Raw genomic sequence first — 21,334 nt, 5'->3', positions numbered from 1 at the left:
TGAGAGGGTATGTGAGGGACTTCAGGCAGACACGCGGGTCTTTTCGCTCTCAGCCCGAGCAGATGGTGGACCTGTGAAGACTTTATACTATAAACACACAACATGGAAGCAAAAAAGGCCGAAACGATCTGGTCTGCTTCGCTAAATACTTCAAAGGACTGCGATGAAGAGTGAACGAGGTGAGTACTGGGTCTGCACGTGGAGGGGGTGCACAGCGACTTACATCGCAAGCACGTGCAACCATGTGGTGATGAAGTAAAACTTGTGCTCCGATTTTTAAAGTGCATTCACAGGATTAAGCAACACTTTAGCTAAATGTAGGATACATTTAGCTATTCTTTAAAATTACTTTTAAGATTCATGGTTTTCACATCTTTGTGGAACCAGTTGTTGCTCAATTCTCAATTTTACGCAATTCTTCGCAAAGTAAAAGATTCCCCGATTCACTCATTAAGCATTTAATTAATGCATTTTTTCTGATTATGAAAGTTCAGCTGTGTGCATTTAGCCTGATACATGTCATAGACTGTATATAAAAGAGGGACATAACATTGGTGCCTGAAAAGTTATTAAATGCCTTAGAGCTGCACTTTTGCCTAATTGTCAGCAGGGGGACATCTATGCAAAAATGACCACATTACTGAGGTCAGAGGAAAGAAGCAAACATTTTCCTGATGAGTTTGTTTTATTGCTAATAAACCTGATGAAGCAGGATATGCTTTACAGTGGACCTGCTTAGGGCCCCTTTATACTTGCTGGAATGGTTATGTGGTGCTCAAATGGTGATGTCGCCACAGCTCTGTAGCATTTATACCAACAGCAAGGGTTTGAGTACACACTGCGATGTTGCCACTGCTACACCATGGTTGTAGACATAAACACTGGAACCAGAGAAGGGTTTTATTTCATTATTGAAGGTGACGCAATCGTACACTTGGATTTTCAACACGGCGGCGGTAGCTCTCATGCAAGGCTTAAAAAAACTGAGATGTGCCAACCAGCCCACACGATGCCAAAGTGTGGCATGCGACAGTGGATGTGACGACACTTCAGCAAATGAGGGCGAGTATAATAGGCCCATGAGTCTCGCAGTCAGATGTGCTCTTTACAAACGGTGTCTGGTTTAAAAATAAATTATTATTATTAATAATAATGGTAATGCCAGAAATCTTTGCCTTTATGACACCTCAAGCTAAAGTGTCACTGACTGTGTCCTTCTTTTATATACAGTTTATGCTACATGTTGCAGACACTGCTGGACAAACTCATGACACAATTTCTAAATTACTACAGACATCGTCTTCTGCAGTGTGTTGTTGATTTTGTTTTTGAATCAAGGATGCATGCTGGTATGTATATCGTGACAGGCCAGTATCATCAGTATAAATGATCTGGAAGTGTAGAACTCTGTACATTTTACTAATTGAAGATAAGAGAGAGAATTTTGCTCTAAAACACACATTTTGGAGAATGTTTTATATATATCTGAAGGTTGAAGCCACACATTGTGTTGAATACTGACTCGTAGCGGTTGGTTAAAAGGTTTTGGGGGGCGTTTGGATTTGTCTCTGTTAAAATAAAAAGCTCCTTCTGCCATGCGGCCTTTACAAATGTGCCTTTCAGCCTGTTTTACTACAACAAAGCAAGATTTGCAAGTCATTTGAGGCTCCAGTAATCAATTTCCAAAGTGCATGAAGTGCCTTTTGCTCATGATTAAGATCATTGTGTTTGTGTCTAATTGTTTTTCAGCCTTCACGGTGGGATTGGATGACAGTGCAGAGGCTGGAGAATGCACAGGGCTGTTTAGCAGACTGAAGGCTGGCTGAATGCAGTCGGAGAACAATGTGATCACCTGGAGATGAAAGCAGAGCAAGAAGAAAACAGCTGGTGAGCCTTTTTACTTCTTTCTTCTTCACTTAACAAACGAACCGGTTCCAGCCTGTGACGACAGACTAAATAAACTTTTCTGACACCTACTATGAGAGCTGAACTCCAGCTCCTGATTCTAGCTTTTCTCTGAGGCTCAGTTATTTATGATAAATGTTTTTATGATAAATTACCACGTTGCCTCCATCTTTAAAAAAAAAAAATACTGTTTTCTCCAGGTGAGAGGACGGTGACTGGAAGAAGGCTGTATTTTGCCACATGGTCCTGAGAAAGAGGTTTTCATGCTGGTCTGAGATCAGGTGAGTCTGTATAAGATGCTGGTACTCGAACATTTTTCAGCCTGTGATGACAGACTAAATAAACTTTTCTGACACCTACTATGAGAGCTGAGCTTCAGCTCCTGATTCCAGCTTTTCTCTGAGGCTTTTGGAGTAATCCTGTAAAACCATGTGATGCTACGAATGTCTTTATGTGAATAATAACTGAGCTCCTCTTGTTTACAGCCCGACTCAGGATGGCAGATGGTGATCTAGTTTCTTTACGGTAAGTCTTTGTTTATATGCGATGCATTTGGGAGAGCCAGTGACGAGAAACACTCAACACCTCGTGTATGAGAACTTGCAGCTCATGACTTGTTTTGCTTTTCTCCTGTCACTCACATGAATGCGTATTTGTGTCTTTCAGGTGTTGTATTCAAATGTCGTCACCAGATGGGGAAGCTGCTCACAGGACAAACCCAACACAGATGATTTTATGGGACAGGAGGATGTTGTTTTATTAAGTTATTTAAAAATACTTTTTCAAATTTGCCAAATAAAAGTTTAACTCGTTTTCTGAATGGTCTGTGTGGTGATGTCATTGTATTGAAATTCTGATGCCTGATTAAAGCCAAAAAATGTAGATTTATGCCAAAAATAATCCACCATGGGTGGATGGTGTGGATACCGGAGTTTGTGAATTCAAGAATGAGGTGACGCAGGATTTAGAAATTGATACCACAGGTGCACCACCCCAAGAGTAAAGAACAAAGCGGGTACAGCTGCAGTCTAGTCATACTAGACCATCTTCTGGATATTTAAAATCACAGCTGTGCACTGGGAGGTACAGCAGGGTGACTAATTAAGAATCTGCTGTTCAATCCATGCAGATGTCAAAGTGTCCTTGGGAAAGATGAAGCATCCATCAGTGTGATGAAGGTTAAAATAAGTTTAAAGCGGTCAAAACGTGTTTAGATTAGAGGTCAGGTGTTTTTTGATGGGCTGTACTAGAGCTGAGAGAGTACTGGTACTTTCTGTGGGGGCCTCGGAGGAGAAACGGACACAGCCTCCGGTCATATGAATAGAAAATGACCTCCCTGCGTGTTTTCCCTTCGGAGTGACTCATTTGCGTTTTCCCTGCCTGCGCTGAGGCTCATTGCGTGCTCGGATTTCCATACAGGTGCGTCTGCTCCGGCTCTCGTTTGACTGTCAAAGCAGGCGCTGGTGCTTTTTTTTTTTTTCTCTCTCCGCCCCCGCAGGCATCCAGCTTTACCGGGGAGGAGCGCAGAGGAGTGCCTTTACGCCGCGGAGAGCCGACACACACACACGCATATACTCACACAGCCTCCTCCCCCCACCGACTCCGTACTCCTCTACCGGTGAAACGCCACCGATTCCCGGCCCTGAACGGTCCTCGCCGCCGCTGAAGCCCGGTCTGCACCCGGCAGCGCACGCACTCGAACAGCGGTCCTCTCCCCGGTAGGCCTGACGGTAAGAGCGGCTTTGTCATTCACTCGCTGTCACCACACGTTCATGATGAGGTAAATTTCTGTCCTTCCTTTATGAGAGGGAGGACAGAAGCTGCTGTAAAATGGGAGGAAGACAGTGATGGGGCTGTAGCATCGCCTGTAATTAAATGATGAAGGCCTTTTCATGGACCAGTTGGCTGGTGGAGACGCGCAGCAGGATGGATGCTGGTGGAGGAAACCGGCACCGGCAGCCGACCTACTTAGATCCATTAAAAAGATGAAGCGCAGGAGGGAGACAGCTTCCAGTAGAGAGGGCTTAACCGATCCATGATTGAACTCTCTGGCTGTGTCTTCCTGCTGTAATGTGGCCTGGGGCAGGGTGGGGCAGGGCACAATTTACAAGTAATACAAATAAGATAAGAACACGAGACCTGTTTTCTAACTTCAAAAAAATATCCTGAGGTGTCTTAAGAAAGAGACAAAACGCGTTTTACCCTGATTATTTACATTTTCTGGGAACAAGAGACAGAAAAATGGCAAACAGTTCATGACCTGCTCTTCTTTTAAGGGATCTGCTCTGTAACTGTTTTTCTTTGTGCTTTCCGTCTCCACTAAATAAATCAGTTTATTCTTGCTCTAGTATAAACATTTTACATGTTAATTGGATTCAAATACAATGGATAAACCTAACAAAATGAGGAAAACACCATTTTAATGTGGCGTCATGTTTTCCCACTAGCGCTGTCCCATACTGCAAATTTTGGTATGATCCAATACCAAGTAAATACAGGGCCAGTATTGCCGATACCATTACCGATACTTTTAACCAATAAAGGAAGCTTATGTAGGGAAGAGCAGTCTGGCATAATTTAAGAGCTGAATCACAGATTTGCCAAATTCTCCACACCTTTTAATGATCACCAAATCACTGATTTTAAACTTTCCACAATAATACGTTAACACAACAATAACACACCTTTAAGCTTTTTATGTATTTTGAAGACCTGGAATGTAAACGTGCCCGTCTCTAAAGCACTTTGGGTCAGCTATTGTTGTTGAAATTTGCTCTAGGCTATAAATAAAATAGATGCGACAGTCTACAGACATTTTTCATAGCGCATGTTTGAAGCATATATTTTCATTAAAAAAACAAACCTAAGAGAATAGAAACAAAATATCGATTCCTGTTGTGCCAGTATCAATCTGATACCAATATCAGTGGTTGGTATTGATACTATGAATATTTGGATCAATCCTCCCGCCTCATTAATTAACTCAAGCCCTTTTACATATTTTACTTCTGATCATTTTACTGCTCAGTCTCTCTGAAACCTGCTCCTCCATTATGTACATGGACACTGCAGCATGCCTACACCCACACAAACCATCCTGCTGGAGTCAGAGGTCAACAGCCAATAAAATCGCATTCATCCACAGCTGAAAATAGTCCACAACCCGAGCGCAATTTACACCTGTTAAAGTAATGTTTGCAAAAAATTGCTTGTTTCTTTTTATATGTGAGTTTTATTTTGAAAAATTAGAAAATAACACAACAGTGGTTCTCTCTGTGTAGAGCTTATCCACGCAGTGAATTATGACTCAGAGCAGAAGTTACATGAGGTGTGGTGAGGCGACAACAAAAATACTCCCGCTTCAAAAAGGAGCTGGAGCAGGATCAGTCGGCTGCTTTTACTTCTTTAGCACTCTGAAATTGGCTCAGTTGCAAAAGAAAAACAAGCTTTAATCATCTGTGTAGTAGAGCTGTGTTTTTTCAGTCTCTGATCTGTGTGTGTGTGTGTTTGTGTGTATACACAACAGTAGCATCATGGAGGAGTGGGACATCCCACAGATGAAGCGCGAAGTAGAAAGCCTTCAGTATCAGCTGGCAATCAACAGAGAGAAATCTTCCATCACTGTCACTGAGTGAGTCCACCTGCTGCACACACACTCGTTCCCCCTCTGTTCAGTACAGCGTGTGACCCGTTGCTGACCGTACGACTCTCTCTTTTCTTTTATCTTTTTTTGTAGGCTGGTGAAATGGATCGAGGGATGTGTTTGTGAAGATCCATTTTTGAACCCGGAGCTCATGAGAGCCAATCCCTGGGTGGAGAAGGGCAAGTGTGTGATCCTCTAGCGGTCACACACACACATACACACTCACATATATATATAAATATATACGCACACGCACACACACACAATCACGGATGCATACAAACTGAAGGATGACGCACTGCACTAACTCACATGCTCGCTCACACACACGATCAGTGCTATCACCGCTTTTCTCTGAATGCTTTCTGTGGAGACTAGCGTATGTGTGAGTGTGCAGCACCGAGTAGCTTTCTAGAGGTTTGTTTTGATGAACAGCACCTTTTTATTGGCTCTTTACACTGTCAATCCAAATAAAGACTGTTTTGAATTTAACACGCATTGATTAAGATTCTTTCATATGATACAACAACAACAAGTACAGCTGAGAATGAGACAGTAGCGTGTGTGTGTGTGTGTGTGTGTGTGTGTGTGTGTGTGTGTGTGTGTGTGTGTGTGTGTGTGTGTGTGTGCGCACAAGCTACAGCAGATCTCTGATGTAAACATTTCGTCTGACAGCGTTGGACATGCCCTCATTAAACCGGAACCACACGTCACTGTTGCCCACTGCTGTCCCCATAGATAGATCTGCTCTCTTCTCACCTGCGGAGACACAAACAGGCTTTGAATGCACTCATTCGGGTCCAAGTATTTTCATATTTGATGAAGCTGGTGGCTTTTTTCACAATGAAATAAATAGTTCATACTTTAATTGGGGAAATATAAATTTTCCGGTCATGTCTACGAACTGCTGCTTATGTCTGAACAACAGATACATTTTTTTCACGGTTCAAATTTCTTAAACCAGTGTTTTTCTGTCATTTCAGCTCAAAACAATCACTTTTACATCAATTAATCCCCCAGCAGAGCTGATCTGTTTAACTAGTTCAGCTCCAGTTTCACAGTAAAGGTGAATGCTTTTTTCCTTAGATGGAGGACATGAGGACAGTGGAAACAAGTTATGGACATCATCAGCCTTCAACTTCGGCAGCAACACTGTGACACTGTTCATTTGCAGTTTATTTTTAACTTGTTCTATTAGCTCTACTTTTGGTCTCCTCCTTATCCTGAGGAGCTAAATGCTAATGACTTGCTAACAGTGGTGTCCTCCAGTGAAAACAGCCGCCTGTTGTAGTATAAAAACAACACGATGAGAGCAGTGACGCTGAAGCTGCAAGCAAAATAAAAATCTGAGCCGTCGGCGTAAATATCTGTGTATCTGTGACTCAACATAAAGCTCTGTAAAGACGATGAAAGCTGCAGACTGATAATCATTTAATCCATACCATCCTTTCACTCTCACACTGTTTTCACATTATTGCATAATTCAACTATGCACGTATCTAAAGTACTGATACATGCGTGGACGCCACCAGATCCAAATTAGTGCTTCTCAGTCCTCTCCACAAACCGATCCAATCAAAATAAAAGTCTGGGAAGCATTACAGAGGATGTGGAGCTGTGCCTGTTTTAGTAAATAAATCCTGCTTTGACCTACAAATGGCCACAGGTCTGCGTTTCCACCCTGATTACACTGCTCATCAATGCCCCTGATGGTGTGGTTTCAGGAGGGTTAGTGCTTTTAATGGGTCCACTTTTAATTGCCACAGAATCTGGAACAATCACACCAATTTAACTTCCACACAATATCTGCGAAATGCACTTTTTGGTCATACGGTAAATAAGACATGCACAGAGACATGTTACGGGTCCTGAGCTAAGGACGATGCACTTTTCCAGAACTGCAGGAGGTGTGGAGATTTAATGTATTCAAACAGCAGTCACAGTTGCCTCCACTGACTCAAAAGCACCAGCAGGCTCAGAAATTACCCTGAAGAGTTTTATTAGCATCCAAGGACTACAACTGCTACATCTCAGGAAAATGCAGTAAACTGATTTTAAGAAATATATTGGACATTATTATTAATGTACATTTTAGGAAATAAATAATAAGTATGTTTGTTCTGCTGGCTGATTCACAAATATAAGGATCGTGCTTTGCAAAGTAGTTTATTTGGCTAAGAGAGATCTGATAATAAATGCAAGTGGTAACAGTACTGGCAGTCCGGCAGCTCTGCCTGCAGGCTGCAACAAAAACGCTTAATTACCAAAGTTACATAACACACATTAGTTGTTACCTCTGGTGCGTGTGGACCTGATGTGCTTCGAGGCATTAAGTATAAATAAAAATCAGAACAGCCTGTGTTTTCCACATTTGAGATAAATGAAGTCAGGTACCTGTGTCTGAGGACGGCTGTGGTCTCTGGGGTTTAGGGGCAACAGCTCGACCAAAGAAATCCACCTCAGGCTGCAGGGCACAAACACAACAACAAAGTGATGAGAAGGATGAAGTTAAACAGGAAGTTTCAAACGCTTTGTCCTCAATAACGAGGTCAATATCAGCGAACAATCACACACACTCTCTCTCTCTCTCATTAGCCTAATTTCCCAGTTTCTCCATCAGGGACTGTGACCCAGTGGCTTCTCATTAGCCTCATTCCTGCCCTCTAGAGGGAACTATTATAACTTATCTAGGCTCAGTGCAGACAGGCTGCTCCACTCTGGCTCCACCAGCAGGCACCAACTACCACCCACATGTGTGAGGAGCGCAGTGCCCACACCCTGAACATACAGTAGAGTCTATAACAGTAAACATGTTACCGTCAGTAGAAACCTGAGCTTTGTGTTTTTTTTCTTTTGTGCAGTCCTGCAAAAAACTAAGCACACCTCATGACTCAGTAACCTTAGCAGCAATAGTGAGGTTGAAGGCATTCAGAGGAGTTTGTGTATGACTCCATGACTACAAGGTGCCCATTTCCCCAAATCATCACCCCTCCACCACCGTGCTTAACAGTTGGTATGAGGTATTTGTGCCAATATATTGCATTTGGTTTCAGCCAGAAATACGTTGTTCTTCTTAATAGACAACGTTTCACCATGAAAGTGTTCCAAATGTTAATCTGAGGAATTAAAGAATAATCCCAGCAGATTACTTCAGATTTTCTATGGCAACATCACTAAAACAATAACAAATAAATCATATAAATAAAAGAACAAAATAAGTGTTTTCTCTGGTTTCAGGCCAAAAATAACAACTACAAATCAGACTATATTATCAAGCAGTGTTGATCCAGAGCAGCAGTGATTTTCCAGCAGCTAACAGCATGTCAGTGTTTGTGCGCCTCACCCTGCTCTCCACTGTGGTCTGCTTGACGATGTTCTCCAGCCTCTGCTGGTGGTTCTTGCTTGCTTTAGGACCGGCGCTCTTTTTGTCCTCCTCTTTCTGCGTCACACAGACACGGCGCATTACAAACACGTCACGTTAATTAGCACGCACGGGGCCGGGTGCTACGTGTGCCCGAGTCTCACCGGTGCTGGGTTTCGCAGCAGCATCAGTTGCTCGGCCCTCCTCATCTTCTCCTGCTCCATCTCTCTGCTGATGGTTTGTTTGGCCTGGTACGTCAGCTGGCGGCGCGGGGGCAGGCCTGGAAACCTCACCACCTCCTCGACGCGCCTGCAAACCCGCAGTAAACACAAACAAACGAGACGCTCGTTGTTTACACGTAGTAAACACAAATGCACTTGTGACGCAACTGACACTCGGCTGAACCCTGTTAGATGACGAACAATAACAAAACGCTTCCACTTCTGGTGCCGTGGTTGTTGTTTTGGTTTTTTTCCCCCGCAGAATAAAACCCAGAATCTCTCATTCTCTAAAACTTTAATCCTCTTACTGCTGATCTCTAACTCAATCCACACACACACAAACACTCTCGCTCACAGCCCTGTCGACCAATAAATACAATAAAAGCAGTCATACGGTGCAGTCGGCTATTTATTGTGGAATAGCGTTATATTAGCCGTGTTATCATTAGCATCTACATCTGCAGATATCATCTTTAACATCTGAATCCATACAATTTAATAGCAGCTCTGTAATATTTATAAAGGTTTTACAACACTGGTTAAACTTTATATTACTAAAATGTAGCAGCTTTTAAATTCATTTTTAACCGCATTAGGACATATTAAGGATTTATTAGGATACACAGTCTTCTGCATGAACACAGACATCAGTTCTAGGGTTTATTTTAAATGACCTCTCCTCATCTTTCCCCCTCTTCTTCCCAGCACATCTCCTCCTGCTCACAGCCTCTGACATGACCAATCACCAACTGCGGCCAAAAAGAGAGCAGTCCAATCAAATAATCCTGTCCTGCCTGAGCGCATCCGCTGTTTGTGATGTTAAATGTTTAGATCCACGGCTGTACTCTGTGCCTTTTATGCGTGAGATATCAGAGAGTGGAGTTGTGGTGCGCTAGAGAGGGCAGGTACAGAAAGGTGTAGATCAGCAGCAGCAGCAGCAGAGCCAGCACTAGAGGCAGGCCCCAGTCGTTGGTGACCAGCACTTCGTCACAGCGAGCCTGCAGAAAGGAGCCGTCCTGGGCGTCCCGCTGCTCCTCCACACGGGCCGGCATGGCTGAGGTAACAAGCCGGTTATCCCATTCTGACTGCAGCAGGCGCCGGCATCCTCAGAATCACGAAAATGAGGGTGAACATTAAGTAAAAGTCTCCCAAGTTAAAAATGCTCTTTTTCTTCTTTTATCCTTTCATTCCTCGACCTTTCAAAAGGCCATCTTGCCTACTAATCTATCTAACTTAAACCCGCCCCTCCTTCCATCCTCTCCTCCATTCACCTGCATCCAACGGTGAGGCTTTACTGCTTGCTACCCTGCTTCAACCACGACCATCACACACACACGCCCACCAGGTGTTAAGGGGATTAATCTCTTAAGCCTCCATGCAGAGAACCACAGTGTGGACAAGAGCAGTGACCTTCAACACCCCTCAAACACACATCAGCTCTGCGTGAGTCCAGTGTACAGTGGAGTCCAGCCAGGTGTGCGTACGTGTGCGTGTACTCACGGCTCCAGCACGTAGGTGTACTGTCCCTCTGGAGTGCGGTCCTGCCTGTAAGAGAGGTTGTATGCCAGCATGGTGTCGATCAGCTCACGCATCTGCTCCTTCTCTCTGCTGCTGAACAGCTGTGGATTCACCTGAAGAAGAATATGAAACTTTGATATCATGACCCACCCACCTATATCTGTTTAATCAGACACAGAGGCTAAAAGCTGGCATTTCAGGTTCTACATTTACAATGCTTTTTGTCAAATTTGATGTTTGATGTGCAAAAATCCTGGTTTATAAGATCTGCATCATAAAACCATAGATTTGTTAAAAAAAAGGCATCATCATCATTGCATTCTGCACATTTTGCACAGAGTGTTTTTTGGAGTTTGGGCTGAACATACAGGCATGTACCAAGGTTACAATGTAAGCTTTTACATACGGGCCGTAGTTTGGGACAGATGATGTCGAGGAGCAAGGTGAGGATATCGAGGGTCAGGCTGAGCTGGCTGATCCTCGCTCTGATGCTTGCTGGGGTGTCGGCCAACATGGTGGACAGAGCGTTCTTGCAGCTGAGGAGCCGGGAGGAGGCCTGGACGGGACACAATAGTGACTGATCAGCAATGATGCCTTAAAAAAAAAAACAAAAAAACGTGTTTTATCACTTTTCCTTCACACTACTGCACAGGTGTGTGTAGGAGTCGTACCTCGTGCTGGCTGTGGGGATAGCTGATGCGGGGCACGTTCGTGTGGGCAAACAGGAAGTGAAATGTGATGGAAAGGAAGGGCAGGTATTTCATCAGAGAGAAGTTCTGCCCGTGCAGAATCACATGGTTCAGCTTGTCTGAGAAGGCCAGCCAATCCAGCGCCTCGCACACGCTCTGGAGGTTTGGGTCCCTCACACGCATGGACAGATAATTATCATACAGACCCTGAGGAAAAGAGATGTAACGCAACATTACGCAGTGAACCATGAACTTCTTTATATTCTGGAAACTTCCACATGAGGCAGTGCTCCTCCTCAGCTTTTCTGTACTGGCTGCTCGTATTAAGTAGGGTTAAAGTTTCAAACATTGAGGTCAGCTTGAGTTTAGAAGCTGTGAGCCAAAAACTCAGAAGCCCCACCCACCTGCTTTTCAAACCTTCTGTTTATGACAAGCAACCAATCAGAAGAGAGTCAGCTTAAAGGTGCAAGAGTTAAAGACGCTCATTTCAGACAGTCGATGAGCTGAGGAGCTGTGTGAGGGCCCGATTTAAGATAACAAGCAACTTGAAATGAGCAGAGCAGGTCCCATAGAGTTTCCTGTATTACCTGAGAAACCTTTTCATATTCTCCACTAGACAAAGCCAGATGTAAGATGTGCTGGAACCTGTGAGCTCCACTTCCTGAACCCGGTCCATCCTCAAACCCCTCACTGACACGTTTCCTGAAAATAATGAATAAGAAGGTTTTGTGAATACTCAGCTAGGTCAGAACAAGTGAGGGTTTAGATCATTTATCAGTAATTTGCCACATATTGCCCTCTACACACCTCATACACCTGCTGTACCTTTTATGTGTGCCAAAGATTCGACATTATCTTATGACTGTTTACGATGGTCTGGCGGTCGCTTGTTTTTTTAGGCAATTCAGTTTTATTTATATAACACCAGCCACCTCAAGGCACTTTATATTGTAAGGTAGAGACCCTGCAATAATACAGAGAAAACCCCAACAATCAAATGACTGCCTGTGAATAAGCACTTGGCAAGAGTGGGAAGGAAAAACTCCCTTTTAGCAGGAAGAAACCTCTGGCCGAATCAGGCTCAGGGAGGGAAAAGAAAAGACACAGTGACTCGTTTCAAGGCTTCCTACGACTTTCACCTGCTTCAACTTTAAAAGACATTTTAACACTAAGCTCAGTTCATATGCGCTGTGATTATCTTCAAGGTTTATCTGTTTATTTAGTGATATTTGCATAATTTTCACACCCATAGGCGTGAATTGTCGTCTCTCTCTCTGTGTTACCCCTGTGACAGACTGCTGACCCGTCTCGGGGAACTCGCCGTACCGTTTTGTACGTGGTAACTGGAAGATTTCCTGCCACAGATGGAACAAGCCTTTGTTCTGGTCCTTCTGCCCCACAGAGACGCTCTGAATCGTCTTGCTGTCCAGCTGCTTGACGCCACGACTATGAAGGAACTGGACAGAAGCACAAACACATATTTACACCGAATTCTTCTCACTGGCTGTGCATCTGGCGGGCTTTTCCTTCTCAGCCGCGCCACCCACCTGCAGCGTGTTGATGCAGGATCGGATGTCGTTGTCGGTCTTCTCGCACAGTGACATCAGGGTGCCCGTGTCTGCCTTCAGCCCCTGGCGGAGTGAGATCTGCAAACAGCGATTTTGTTTAAACAAGGATCAGCAGCGCGTGTCGAGATGTGTGCGTGCATCTGTGAGCGTGCTGACCTCTGCCAGTCTCTGTGCCAGGCGGGAAGGCTGAGTCTGTGGGAAAGCCAGGAGGAAAGCCTGCTGCCTGAGAGGTCGGAGAGCTGGGACATAACTTAAAAAGAAACAGATGAATTTAAAACAATAAAGAAGTAAAAATGAAGTAAAAACAAGTAACAGATAACAGGTATTCACAGTTCCCACTCTGCTGTTAACGCCACAGCGTCTCTTACAGGTCGTTACAGATGCAGATGATTGGTCGCAGTAGGATCGACTCCCTCTTCTTCTTCTTCTTCGCCGTCTCCGTGCCAGCTTCCCCCCCGTGTCCGTCTTTCCTGTTCAGAACTGCCAGCAGTATGTTGATGGCGGCCTGCAGAGCACGTCAGAGGGCAAAGCATTAAGCAGGCTGCGGTCATTTAGCTGCTCTTTACCAATTTAAAGCAGGAGCGTACCGCAGGTGCTCCGTCGATCTCGTCGATAATGAGGCAGTTCGGCCTCTCATTGGCTCCCAAAACGGACTTCATCTGTGTTGCTGTGTCGATGCGTTTCTGGAACACCTCGGCGCTGCGATCGTCACTGCACAAACATCAACAACGCCAAGTGAGGTTGTAAATCTCCATGATTTACTGCCACTATCTGCTCACTTATTATTACTGTGCCTAACCTGGCATTGATTTCAACCACGTTGTACCCAGCATGCTTTGCTATGACATGAGCCAGGGTGGTCTTTCCCAAACCTGGAGGACCGGATAACAACGCCACCTGGAGAGAGGCCAAAATAAATCACACAGTGTGTAAAAGCCAGGTAATCAAATGCAAACAGATGTGACAGATGTGCAGCTTTTAGACCTTAAATTTGGGTCGTTTGTACTGATCCAGTTCTGCCTCCAGCAGCTCCTCGGTCACCTCAATCTTGCTCTTGAAGCGATTTTGATTCTGATTTCCTTGATTGGGTTTAAATGCGTTCTGATTGGCAGCCTGTCTGTCGGATCGGGCAGGGCGGGACTTCCTCTCTCTTCCAAACACTACGGTGTCCCACAGCTTCAGCCACTTGAGCAGACAGCGGTTGGTGAACTGAACGACACAAGACGCGCCACATCAACGAGCCGCCTCGAACAAGGACTTTAAGGAGGAAGGCTTATTCTAAAGTCACACAGAAACACCGCACATCACTTACATCGTCGCTGAGCAGCTCTGTGTAGTGACGCGGTGAAAATCTGTCCACCCACAGCCGAGATGCTCGGCCCTCTGTGTCCTCTGGATCCTCGTTTTCTTCATCTTCTGTGTTTTCAGACTCAACTAACGCGTCGTTTACACTGCTGGAATGTGACATAAACACAAAAACACAGTTAAAACTCCTGCTCGTGTATGTAATCTCAGCCTTGATGTGTCTCACTGTGTCATAGTCTCCAGTGTCCTGAGCCTTTCTTAGTGTCAGTTTGTGTTTTGTACCTTTTTCCAGTTTCCTGAAAAAGTTATCTGCTTTACTTTTTTCCCTGCTTTTCTGAATTTTCTGTTTTGATGGTCCCTGCCCTTCGAAAATTATGTGGTTCTCTTGGCCTCATTGGGTGGTGACCTCCAGCTTGCACTAGGGTGGTTTGAAAATGAGTGTGAAGCGGCCGGGGTGAAAATCAGCACCTGCACGTCAGAAAGCTGGTGATTTAGTGGTTGCTCTCTGTTGCTCCCTCACCCACAGGCTTTGAGTAGTGACCAAAAGAATGAGATTGTGGATATTAGAGGGGAAATGAGCTTCTTCCAACAGGTGGCTAGATGCTCCCTTAGAGATGGGGTGAGGAGTTCAGTTATACAGGTCAAAGCAGAGTGGTTACTCCTCCGCATCAAAAGGAGCCAGTTGATGTGGTTTGGGTATATCAGACTGAGAGAAGACCTCGGGCCAGAGCCAGGACAGGCTGGAGAAATTATGTCTCTTGACTGGCTTGGTTTCCCCCCAGGCGAGCTGTAAGAGGTGGCTGGGGAGAGGGAGGTCTAATTGTCCCCGCTTAGACTGATACCCCCGGACCCGGATAAGTGGCAGATAATGGATGGATAGACCAAACAGCACTTATTCTGTGCACTTCAACCACTCCATCTACCTCATATCACACAAACCATTTAGAATCACAAACTACATAACGTGCTTGTGTTTGGACTGTGGGAGAAAGCCTGAGGAAGCCCACTCAGGGACATACACCAGCTGGGATGTAAACAAAGAACTTGCTGTGAGGCGACACCGCTAACCACTCCACCACTCACGCCATCTTATCAGTTATCAGCTGTTGTGTTGTTTTCTGTTTTTGTTATTTCACAACCAGCCCAGTCTGGAGTGTGTTGATGTCTATGAGTGAAACAGGAAGTGAGTTACCTCGCTAACAGCTCTGTAAGACGCTGCGATTCCTCCACAACCTGTTGGTGGCGCTGCAAGATTTCAAAGGAACACAAGACATTGATGTGACTTTACAATCATTTTATGTTCTGCTATTAATGTAAGGGCTACAGTGCCTACATTATATCACACATTTTCAAATGAATTATATTTATAGGCTTTTGTCACACTGGAAATCTAAACACTCTTATTCTTAGATCTTCCAAAATGAGACGAGCAGATGAAATGTCCCACTATTACGTGCTATAGCTATGAGAGCTGTACATGTAGAAAAACTGCTAAGTAAGCTACTCATCTTCTTCTCCCAGTCCTTCAACTTAGCCCCTGCTGTGCAGAATAAAACAGTTAACGATGACAAAGTGAAGCGGAGCGTTAAAAAGGATGAAAGCTGTCCACTGGAGCTACGCTTTGTGTTCTTCATTCATGCTTCTTTGAGCTTTGTGGAAAACTGATGCTGCGACAACTGAATATGTGAAGATTACTTCTTGAGTTTCTTTATCTTCTTATGAGCATTTAGCCATTAGATTAACACAGAACACTAGCCAATCAGAGTTAGGGTCGGGACTTCATGGTCTCTGTAGAGGTAAGTAGCGTGATGATGAGATTTCTTAATTTGCTTTTAAGTTTATACTTTAAGCACATCTAAGGTCACCTTTGAGGTCAATATTAATTCTATTAATAGATTTCAATTTAAATCCACATTTTTTAAATGAACACAATTTTTGTGGATAAAAAGTATTCTTGCTAGATGCATTTTTTATCACTGGGTGCAGGGAAGGTGATGAGTCACTCACCCTGTCTGCTTCTTGCTCTCTCAGCAGTCCAATCGGCACTGCCAGCAGCCCCAGTCCACCCTGGGAGTTTGGTACTATTCTGGAGTCCGCTATCTGAAGAGACACATGGAAATGTAGAGAGAAATAGAAATATTAACCAAACTCTGGAAGCTGCAGCTGCTGCACATGCTGCCTGTGCGACATTCAGCCTCACGGATAAATAACTGCAGGGCGTTTAACCTTTGTCTCTGCGTTCTCTTTCTGTCGGAGGTAGACCCGATTCCCAGACGAGTCCGTCACGCTGATGTAGTCTCCCTCTAAAGGAGGTCGCTTCAGCACACGCAGGGATGTTGGCGCCGCTGTGGGAGGTCGCTGTGGAGTCAGTGGAATCTCAGCAAAGCCGCTGATATCCAGCACAGCAGGGGTAGAGCTAGAACAACAAGAAACATGTTCAGAAGTCTTTTAGATTTATATTAAAGGCTGAAAATCACATGTTTGTACAATTATGATTTTAAAATAACAACTGTATCGTGCAGGTTATTGTTATGCCCATCTCCACGTACAACAATCCCACCAAGGACAAAAACAGAAACTGCTTAAATATGATGGAAAAAAGATGACTGCATTCAGCACCAGCTACATCTGCTCCTCAGGCACCTGTGTGCCGCGGTGCCTCCAGCAGTACACGCCACTTTGTTTCAAATGACTGTAATGTATTGTTTTTAAGTGCATCTTACTTGTGTGTGAGTTTCTGCAGTTTCCCCTAGATGAAATGTTTGAGATTTTTAGGAACATCTTTTTGCTCCGGTATCAATTGAAAAAGATGCAGACGAATGTTAATATATGTCCATTATTGATCTAAAAAAATACAATAGTTCAATAAAATCGCCACAATATAACAAAGCAAATGAGCTCAATAAGTGAAAATCAAGGTAAAAATAAAACATAAATAAATAAAACACATTGAAGGTGTCTCTGAAAGGGTAAAAACAGGTCAATAAATTCAATGATGCTAAACAAATCATTAAAAAAAAAAAAAAAAAAAAACCTACCTGATGGCGTGAGAGGGCTCATAGTGCTCTGGAGAGGATGGTGGTGTGATGTCATCACTCAGTGAAGGGACTTTGCTCTCTTGAACTTGTGATGCGTTGAACAGTCGCTTGACCACACCGGTGTCCTGCTTCTGTCGCTTTGCCTTTGGAGCTGAAAGAGGCAGGCTTAGATTAAAGCTGTAAATTAGACAGGTGTAAAATACAGGTGCACCCTGAGGGTGAACTCACTGATGGGCTGATCGTCCAGCAGGTGCTCTATATCCGAGATGTCGTCTCCTGGACCCTGACTGTGGCGTTTCCCCGGCTTGCAAGTTTCCTCTATGATGTTAAAGCACACATAAAATCATACATTAATTACTTCAGATGAAATTTCCTGGAGACTTTACACCAACTTTATCTATCCTAACGTTATTACCACCATCCTACAGAGCCTGACCAATTTACCGTCAAGCCAGTATGGCTATTTGCTGATCAGCTGACAAACGAAGAGGATGAAGAACTGGGAGAAACACCCTTCAATCATGTTATAGGTGTTAAAGTTGCAAAGTCTGAACTGCAGAGGGTGCTCTGCAACTTCCCTGTTCCCAGCATGTTTGTAATGCCACAACCAGCCAGCTGAGGAGTCCATCCTCTTTGAGGGAATAATAAACCAAATAGAGACAAAAGTCTGCATTTGCTTGGATGTATAGTCCTGAACAGAACAGCACCATCAGTGAGGTGTCAGAGGGGTCCAAATTAGTTTTGCTGGATGATGATAACTTTAACTTCACTTGATTTATCTGGTGTTGCTAGTCCAGTTTCCTTTGCAGTTATCTGCTGGTGTAGGAGCATCTGAAACTGTGACACCAAGAAACTGAATAGGCTGACTGGGAGGGCCAAGGCTGTGCTGGGGAGTCACTGGTCTGGTTGAAATGACCAAAATGCATAAGAAAAAGAGCATTCAGACCCCTTTTTTCCATCAGAGCTTCCTTCATTTTTCATGGCATAGCTTCAACGAGGTGATGGAAACATTCTTCAGAGATTTTGGTCCATATTGACATGAAAGCATCACAGAGTTGCTGCAGATTTGTCAGCTGTAGATCGATGATGAGAATCTCGTGTTCCACCACTAGCCATTGGATTGAGATCTAGTGACTGTGGAAGCCATTCGAATGCAGAGAACTCGCTGTCGTGTTCAAGAAACCAGTTTGAGAGCATCTGTGCTTTGTGGTAAGTTGTGTTATCTTGCCAGGAGCAGACATCAGATTATGGTAAATGGCTTGTATTTACACAAGCGTCCACCCATTCATGCACACATTCACACACTGGTGATGGCAAGCTACATTGTAGCCACAGCCACCCTGGGGCGCACTGACAGAGGCAAGGCTGCCGGACACTGGCGCCACCGGGCCCTCTGACCACCACCAGTAGGCAACGGGTGAAGTGTCTTGCCCAAGGACACAACGACCGAGACTGTCCAAGCCAGGGCTCGAACCGGCAACCTTCCGATTGCAAGGCGAACTCCCAACTCTTGAGCCACGATCGCCCCAATTATGTGCATACCATAGTCATAAAGGGATGGACATGGTCAGCAACAACACTCAGATTTGCTGTGGTGTTTAAATTATACTCAGAAGTATGCCAAGAAAATATACCTAACTATATTTCACATTCACCAGCCTTAATCATGGATGGATCTATGTTTGTCTATGTTTATGAGTAAATTCTGGCCCTATAATTTGAACACAGCAACAGAAGTCACAGCAGAGAACATTTTTCCAGGCTTCTACTCTCCAGATTTGGTGAGCCCATGTGAAGTGCAGCCTCATTTTCCCGTTATTAGTTCACAGAAGTGACACCTGGTGTAGTCTGCTGTAGCACATTTCCATCAAGGTTTGATGCAGATTTGCGGAGATTCTCTTCAGCATACCTTGTTGTAATAAGTTGTTATTTGTATTATTGTTATCTCCCTATCAGCTCAGAGCAGTCTGCCCCTTCTCCTCTGACCTCTGGCATCAAAAATGCACAGAGAGAACTGCCACTGGGTATTTTCTCTTTTTTGGGCCATTCTCTGTAAACCCTAAATATGGCTGTGCAGGAAATCCCCAGTAGATCAGCAGTTTCTGAAATACATGACCGCGTTTACATGCCTAAATGCATTCAATTGCTACGACGTGACTAGCTGGTTAGATATGTGTGTTCACATATCTACAAATATACTGTCTATTAATAACCTATTTTTTACTTTTATAAAGTCATAGCTACACATATCTAGATGTGTGCGTTCACATATCTACATATACGGGTGAGTGTATAATCACTGCCTCTAAATCTTATTTGCAAACTCTACTTTTTATTGCACCTGTACAGATATCTCAAACTCTATTTTCATTATATTTATTATTATTTTTCTTTATCTTGTGCTATTAGCTTGTAGCTTGAATGTATGCACTTCTATTTCTTTTTATTCTAGCCGGAGTCTGTTTTTGTTGCGTTTTGCTCTATCCGAACACACTGACACAGCTTTCCCAAAGATCCTGAAAGCCATTTAAACGCACCTCAAGAGCCGTACTGTTCAAAAGCAAAGCAGCCCTGAATTAAGTCTACTCCTAAACAAAAACTCCACTTTTCTACGACGTTTTCCGAGAAGCAGCTCGGTGATTTAACAGTTGAATCACAGGCTAGCTACCCTTTGGTAACTTGAGTGTTTTGGACTCACCCTCCATCTCAGCCAGCACCTCCAGCTCGTCAGCAAACTGCTCCTCGAAGTCGTCCTGTACCTCGAACAGTTCATCGTATTCGTCCATTTTGCCTGGTCCGATAAAACCCGAGACACGGCGGCTAAATAATCAGGAAAAATATATTTCCCCCGATAACCCCTTGCTCAGCTTCGACAGCAGCTTTGGCACAGTCGAGTTCCCGGCAAATTTTTTGTTGTGAAGTATTACATCCGGGTAACTCCGTTGCTCTCACTCCTGATTGGTTATCGCAGTTCTTTCCTATTTCCCGTCATGCACCACTTGGCTAAATGTTCTGAATAACTGAAAAAATGCAGACATTTCCCTCTAACAGTACGACTAAATGTGTGCCAAGCTGTTTCCCTTAAAGCAGAATTGTTTCACTTTCAAATAGATAAACTTTGTTTCTGCTAGTTTGACCAGAGGGTGGCGCTGTCACTTCTCTTTAGTGACATAGCTCGGATGTGTTCATTTGCTGCCGGATTCAAATAATATTTTTTTTTGCGCGTATCCCTTTGAAGTTGCTTCTTTGACATTTTAATTTGGATCTCATAAAGTTTTCTCTTGAGATAACATCAACTAAATCTGCACATATTTAGTTAAAGTGCCGTCAAACTTGCAAATATTCCACCAGTGCTGTCATCAAAGTCTATCTCCCAGCCCTAGAGAAGATGTTTTTATTCATTACTATATTATTGATGTTGTTGACACAGACCTCTATGCACACCAGTTATTCTTACCGCTTTTACCAATACCACATATGATGTTGCACATGGTAATATTGTATATTAATAACTTGTTTTTTATTTTCATAAGGTCATATTTCCCTGCAATGATCTTATTGCGCAGCCAATGCACTGTAAACAATGCACTGTACTGTTAAAACTCATGAAACACAAGTTATAACATCCACATATGTGAATATTACAAATTATAGACCTTCTGATATCTTCTTATATATATTTTTCTATACGTTTTCTCAGTTTGCTGCTTTTTACCAGCAAAAGCTTGAAACAAACTGCAAACAAATTTACATGAAGTGGAAACTTAATTAAGTGATATTTTCTTAAAACGTGACTGGCGGGCTTTCTGTTACCTGTTGCTGTGTGTTTTGCGAGTGTGAGAGTGGGGTTTTGTGTGGCTCTGTGTGAGAGAGAGATTAATGATGATGGTGTGCGTGACGTCAGGGCGTCTCCATCATCGCCATCTGCTCCTTATAGCGGACAAACACCGGCCAGCAGCTTGTGTGTGACACTGAGTTAATTTCACATCAGGGAGCACAAAAGCAAGACCGATAAACTCTCCCTGACACCCACCCTTGGACTTCTCCATCCTTTCATGCTGTCACCAATGAAAAATGTACAGGTGT

The 21,334-nt window shown here is 43.8% G+C and overlaps 2 protein-coding genes, 1 long non-coding RNA gene and 2 other non-coding genes across 7 annotated transcripts; 4 read left to right on the top strand and 1 right to left on the bottom strand.

Annotated features, from left to right (window-relative positions):
• Nucleotides 1-2,725, top strand: LOC102082391 (uncharacterized). The gene is made up of 5 exons (XR_267313.4): nt 1-179; nt 1,750-1,887; nt 2,106-2,186; nt 2,391-2,430; nt 2,572-2,725. It is a non-coding gene; the product is annotated as an uncharacterized LOC102082391 (long non-coding RNA).
• On the top strand, nt 1,937-2,025 carry LOC112847242 (small nucleolar RNA SNORD60). The gene has a single exon (XR_003220676.1). It is a non-coding gene; the product is annotated as a small nucleolar RNA SNORD60 (small nucleolar RNA).
• LOC112847241 (small nucleolar RNA SNORD60) lies at nt 2,225-2,313 on the top strand. Its single transcript, XR_003220675.1, has one exon. It is a non-coding gene; the product is annotated as a small nucleolar RNA SNORD60 (small nucleolar RNA).
• Nucleotides 2,726-3,308: 583 nt separating the features above from the next.
• gng13a (guanine nucleotide binding protein (G protein), gamma 13a) lies at nt 3,309-6,040 on the top strand. Of its 2 annotated transcripts, none has more exons than XM_025907896.1 (3): nt 3,309-3,635; nt 5,435-5,536; nt 5,642-6,040. In XM_025907896.1, the coding sequence occupies exons 2-3, from the start codon at nt 5,439-5,441 to the stop codon at nt 5,745-5,747; spliced, it is 204 nt and encodes a 67-aa protein (XP_025763681.1). In that variant the 5' UTR covers nt 3,309-3,635; nt 5,435-5,438; the 3' UTR covers nt 5,748-6,040. The 2 variants fall into 2 exon arrangements, with proteins under 2 accessions (XP_025763681.1, XP_005460795.1); XM_005460738.4 differs by having other exon boundaries at nt 3,331-3,635; nt 5,432-5,536.
• chtf18 (CTF18, chromosome transmission fidelity factor 18 homolog (S. cerevisiae)) lies at nt 5,967-20,184 on the bottom strand. 2 transcript variants are annotated; one of them, XM_019360116.2, is made up of 23 exons: nt 19,947-20,184; nt 17,477-17,566; nt 17,249-17,399; nt 16,437-16,626; nt 16,218-16,310; nt 15,403-15,455; nt 14,218-14,359; nt 13,890-14,114; nt 13,705-13,802; nt 13,493-13,616; nt 13,274-13,410; nt 13,062-13,155; nt 12,885-12,983; nt 12,664-12,794; nt 11,925-12,039; nt 11,320-11,544; nt 11,055-11,204; nt 10,631-10,761; nt 9,074-9,218; nt 8,892-8,987; nt 7,943-8,012; nt 6,180-6,307; nt 5,967-6,123 (listed from the first exon to the last, which is right to left on the bottom strand). In XM_019360116.2, exons 1-22 carry the CDS (start codon nt 20,032-20,034, stop codon nt 6,186-6,188), a joined length of 2,769 nt encoding a protein of 922 aa, XP_019215661.1. In that variant the 5' UTR covers nt 20,035-20,184; the 3' UTR covers nt 5,967-6,123; nt 6,180-6,185. The 2 variants fall into 2 exon arrangements, with proteins under 2 accessions (XP_019215661.1, XP_025763680.1); XM_025907895.1 differs by having other exon boundaries at nt 5,967-6,307.
• Between the last annotated feature and the right edge of the window lie 1,150 nt (nt 20,185-21,334).

Source organism: Oreochromis niloticus, linkage group LG6, assembly GCF_001858045.2.
Source record: "Oreochromis niloticus isolate F11D_XX linkage group LG6, O_niloticus_UMD_NMBU, whole genome shotgun sequence".
NCBI lineage: Eukaryota > Metazoa > Chordata > Actinopteri > Cichliformes > Cichlidae > Oreochromis > Oreochromis niloticus.
This window is presented reverse-complemented; position numbering and strand designations above follow the sequence as displayed.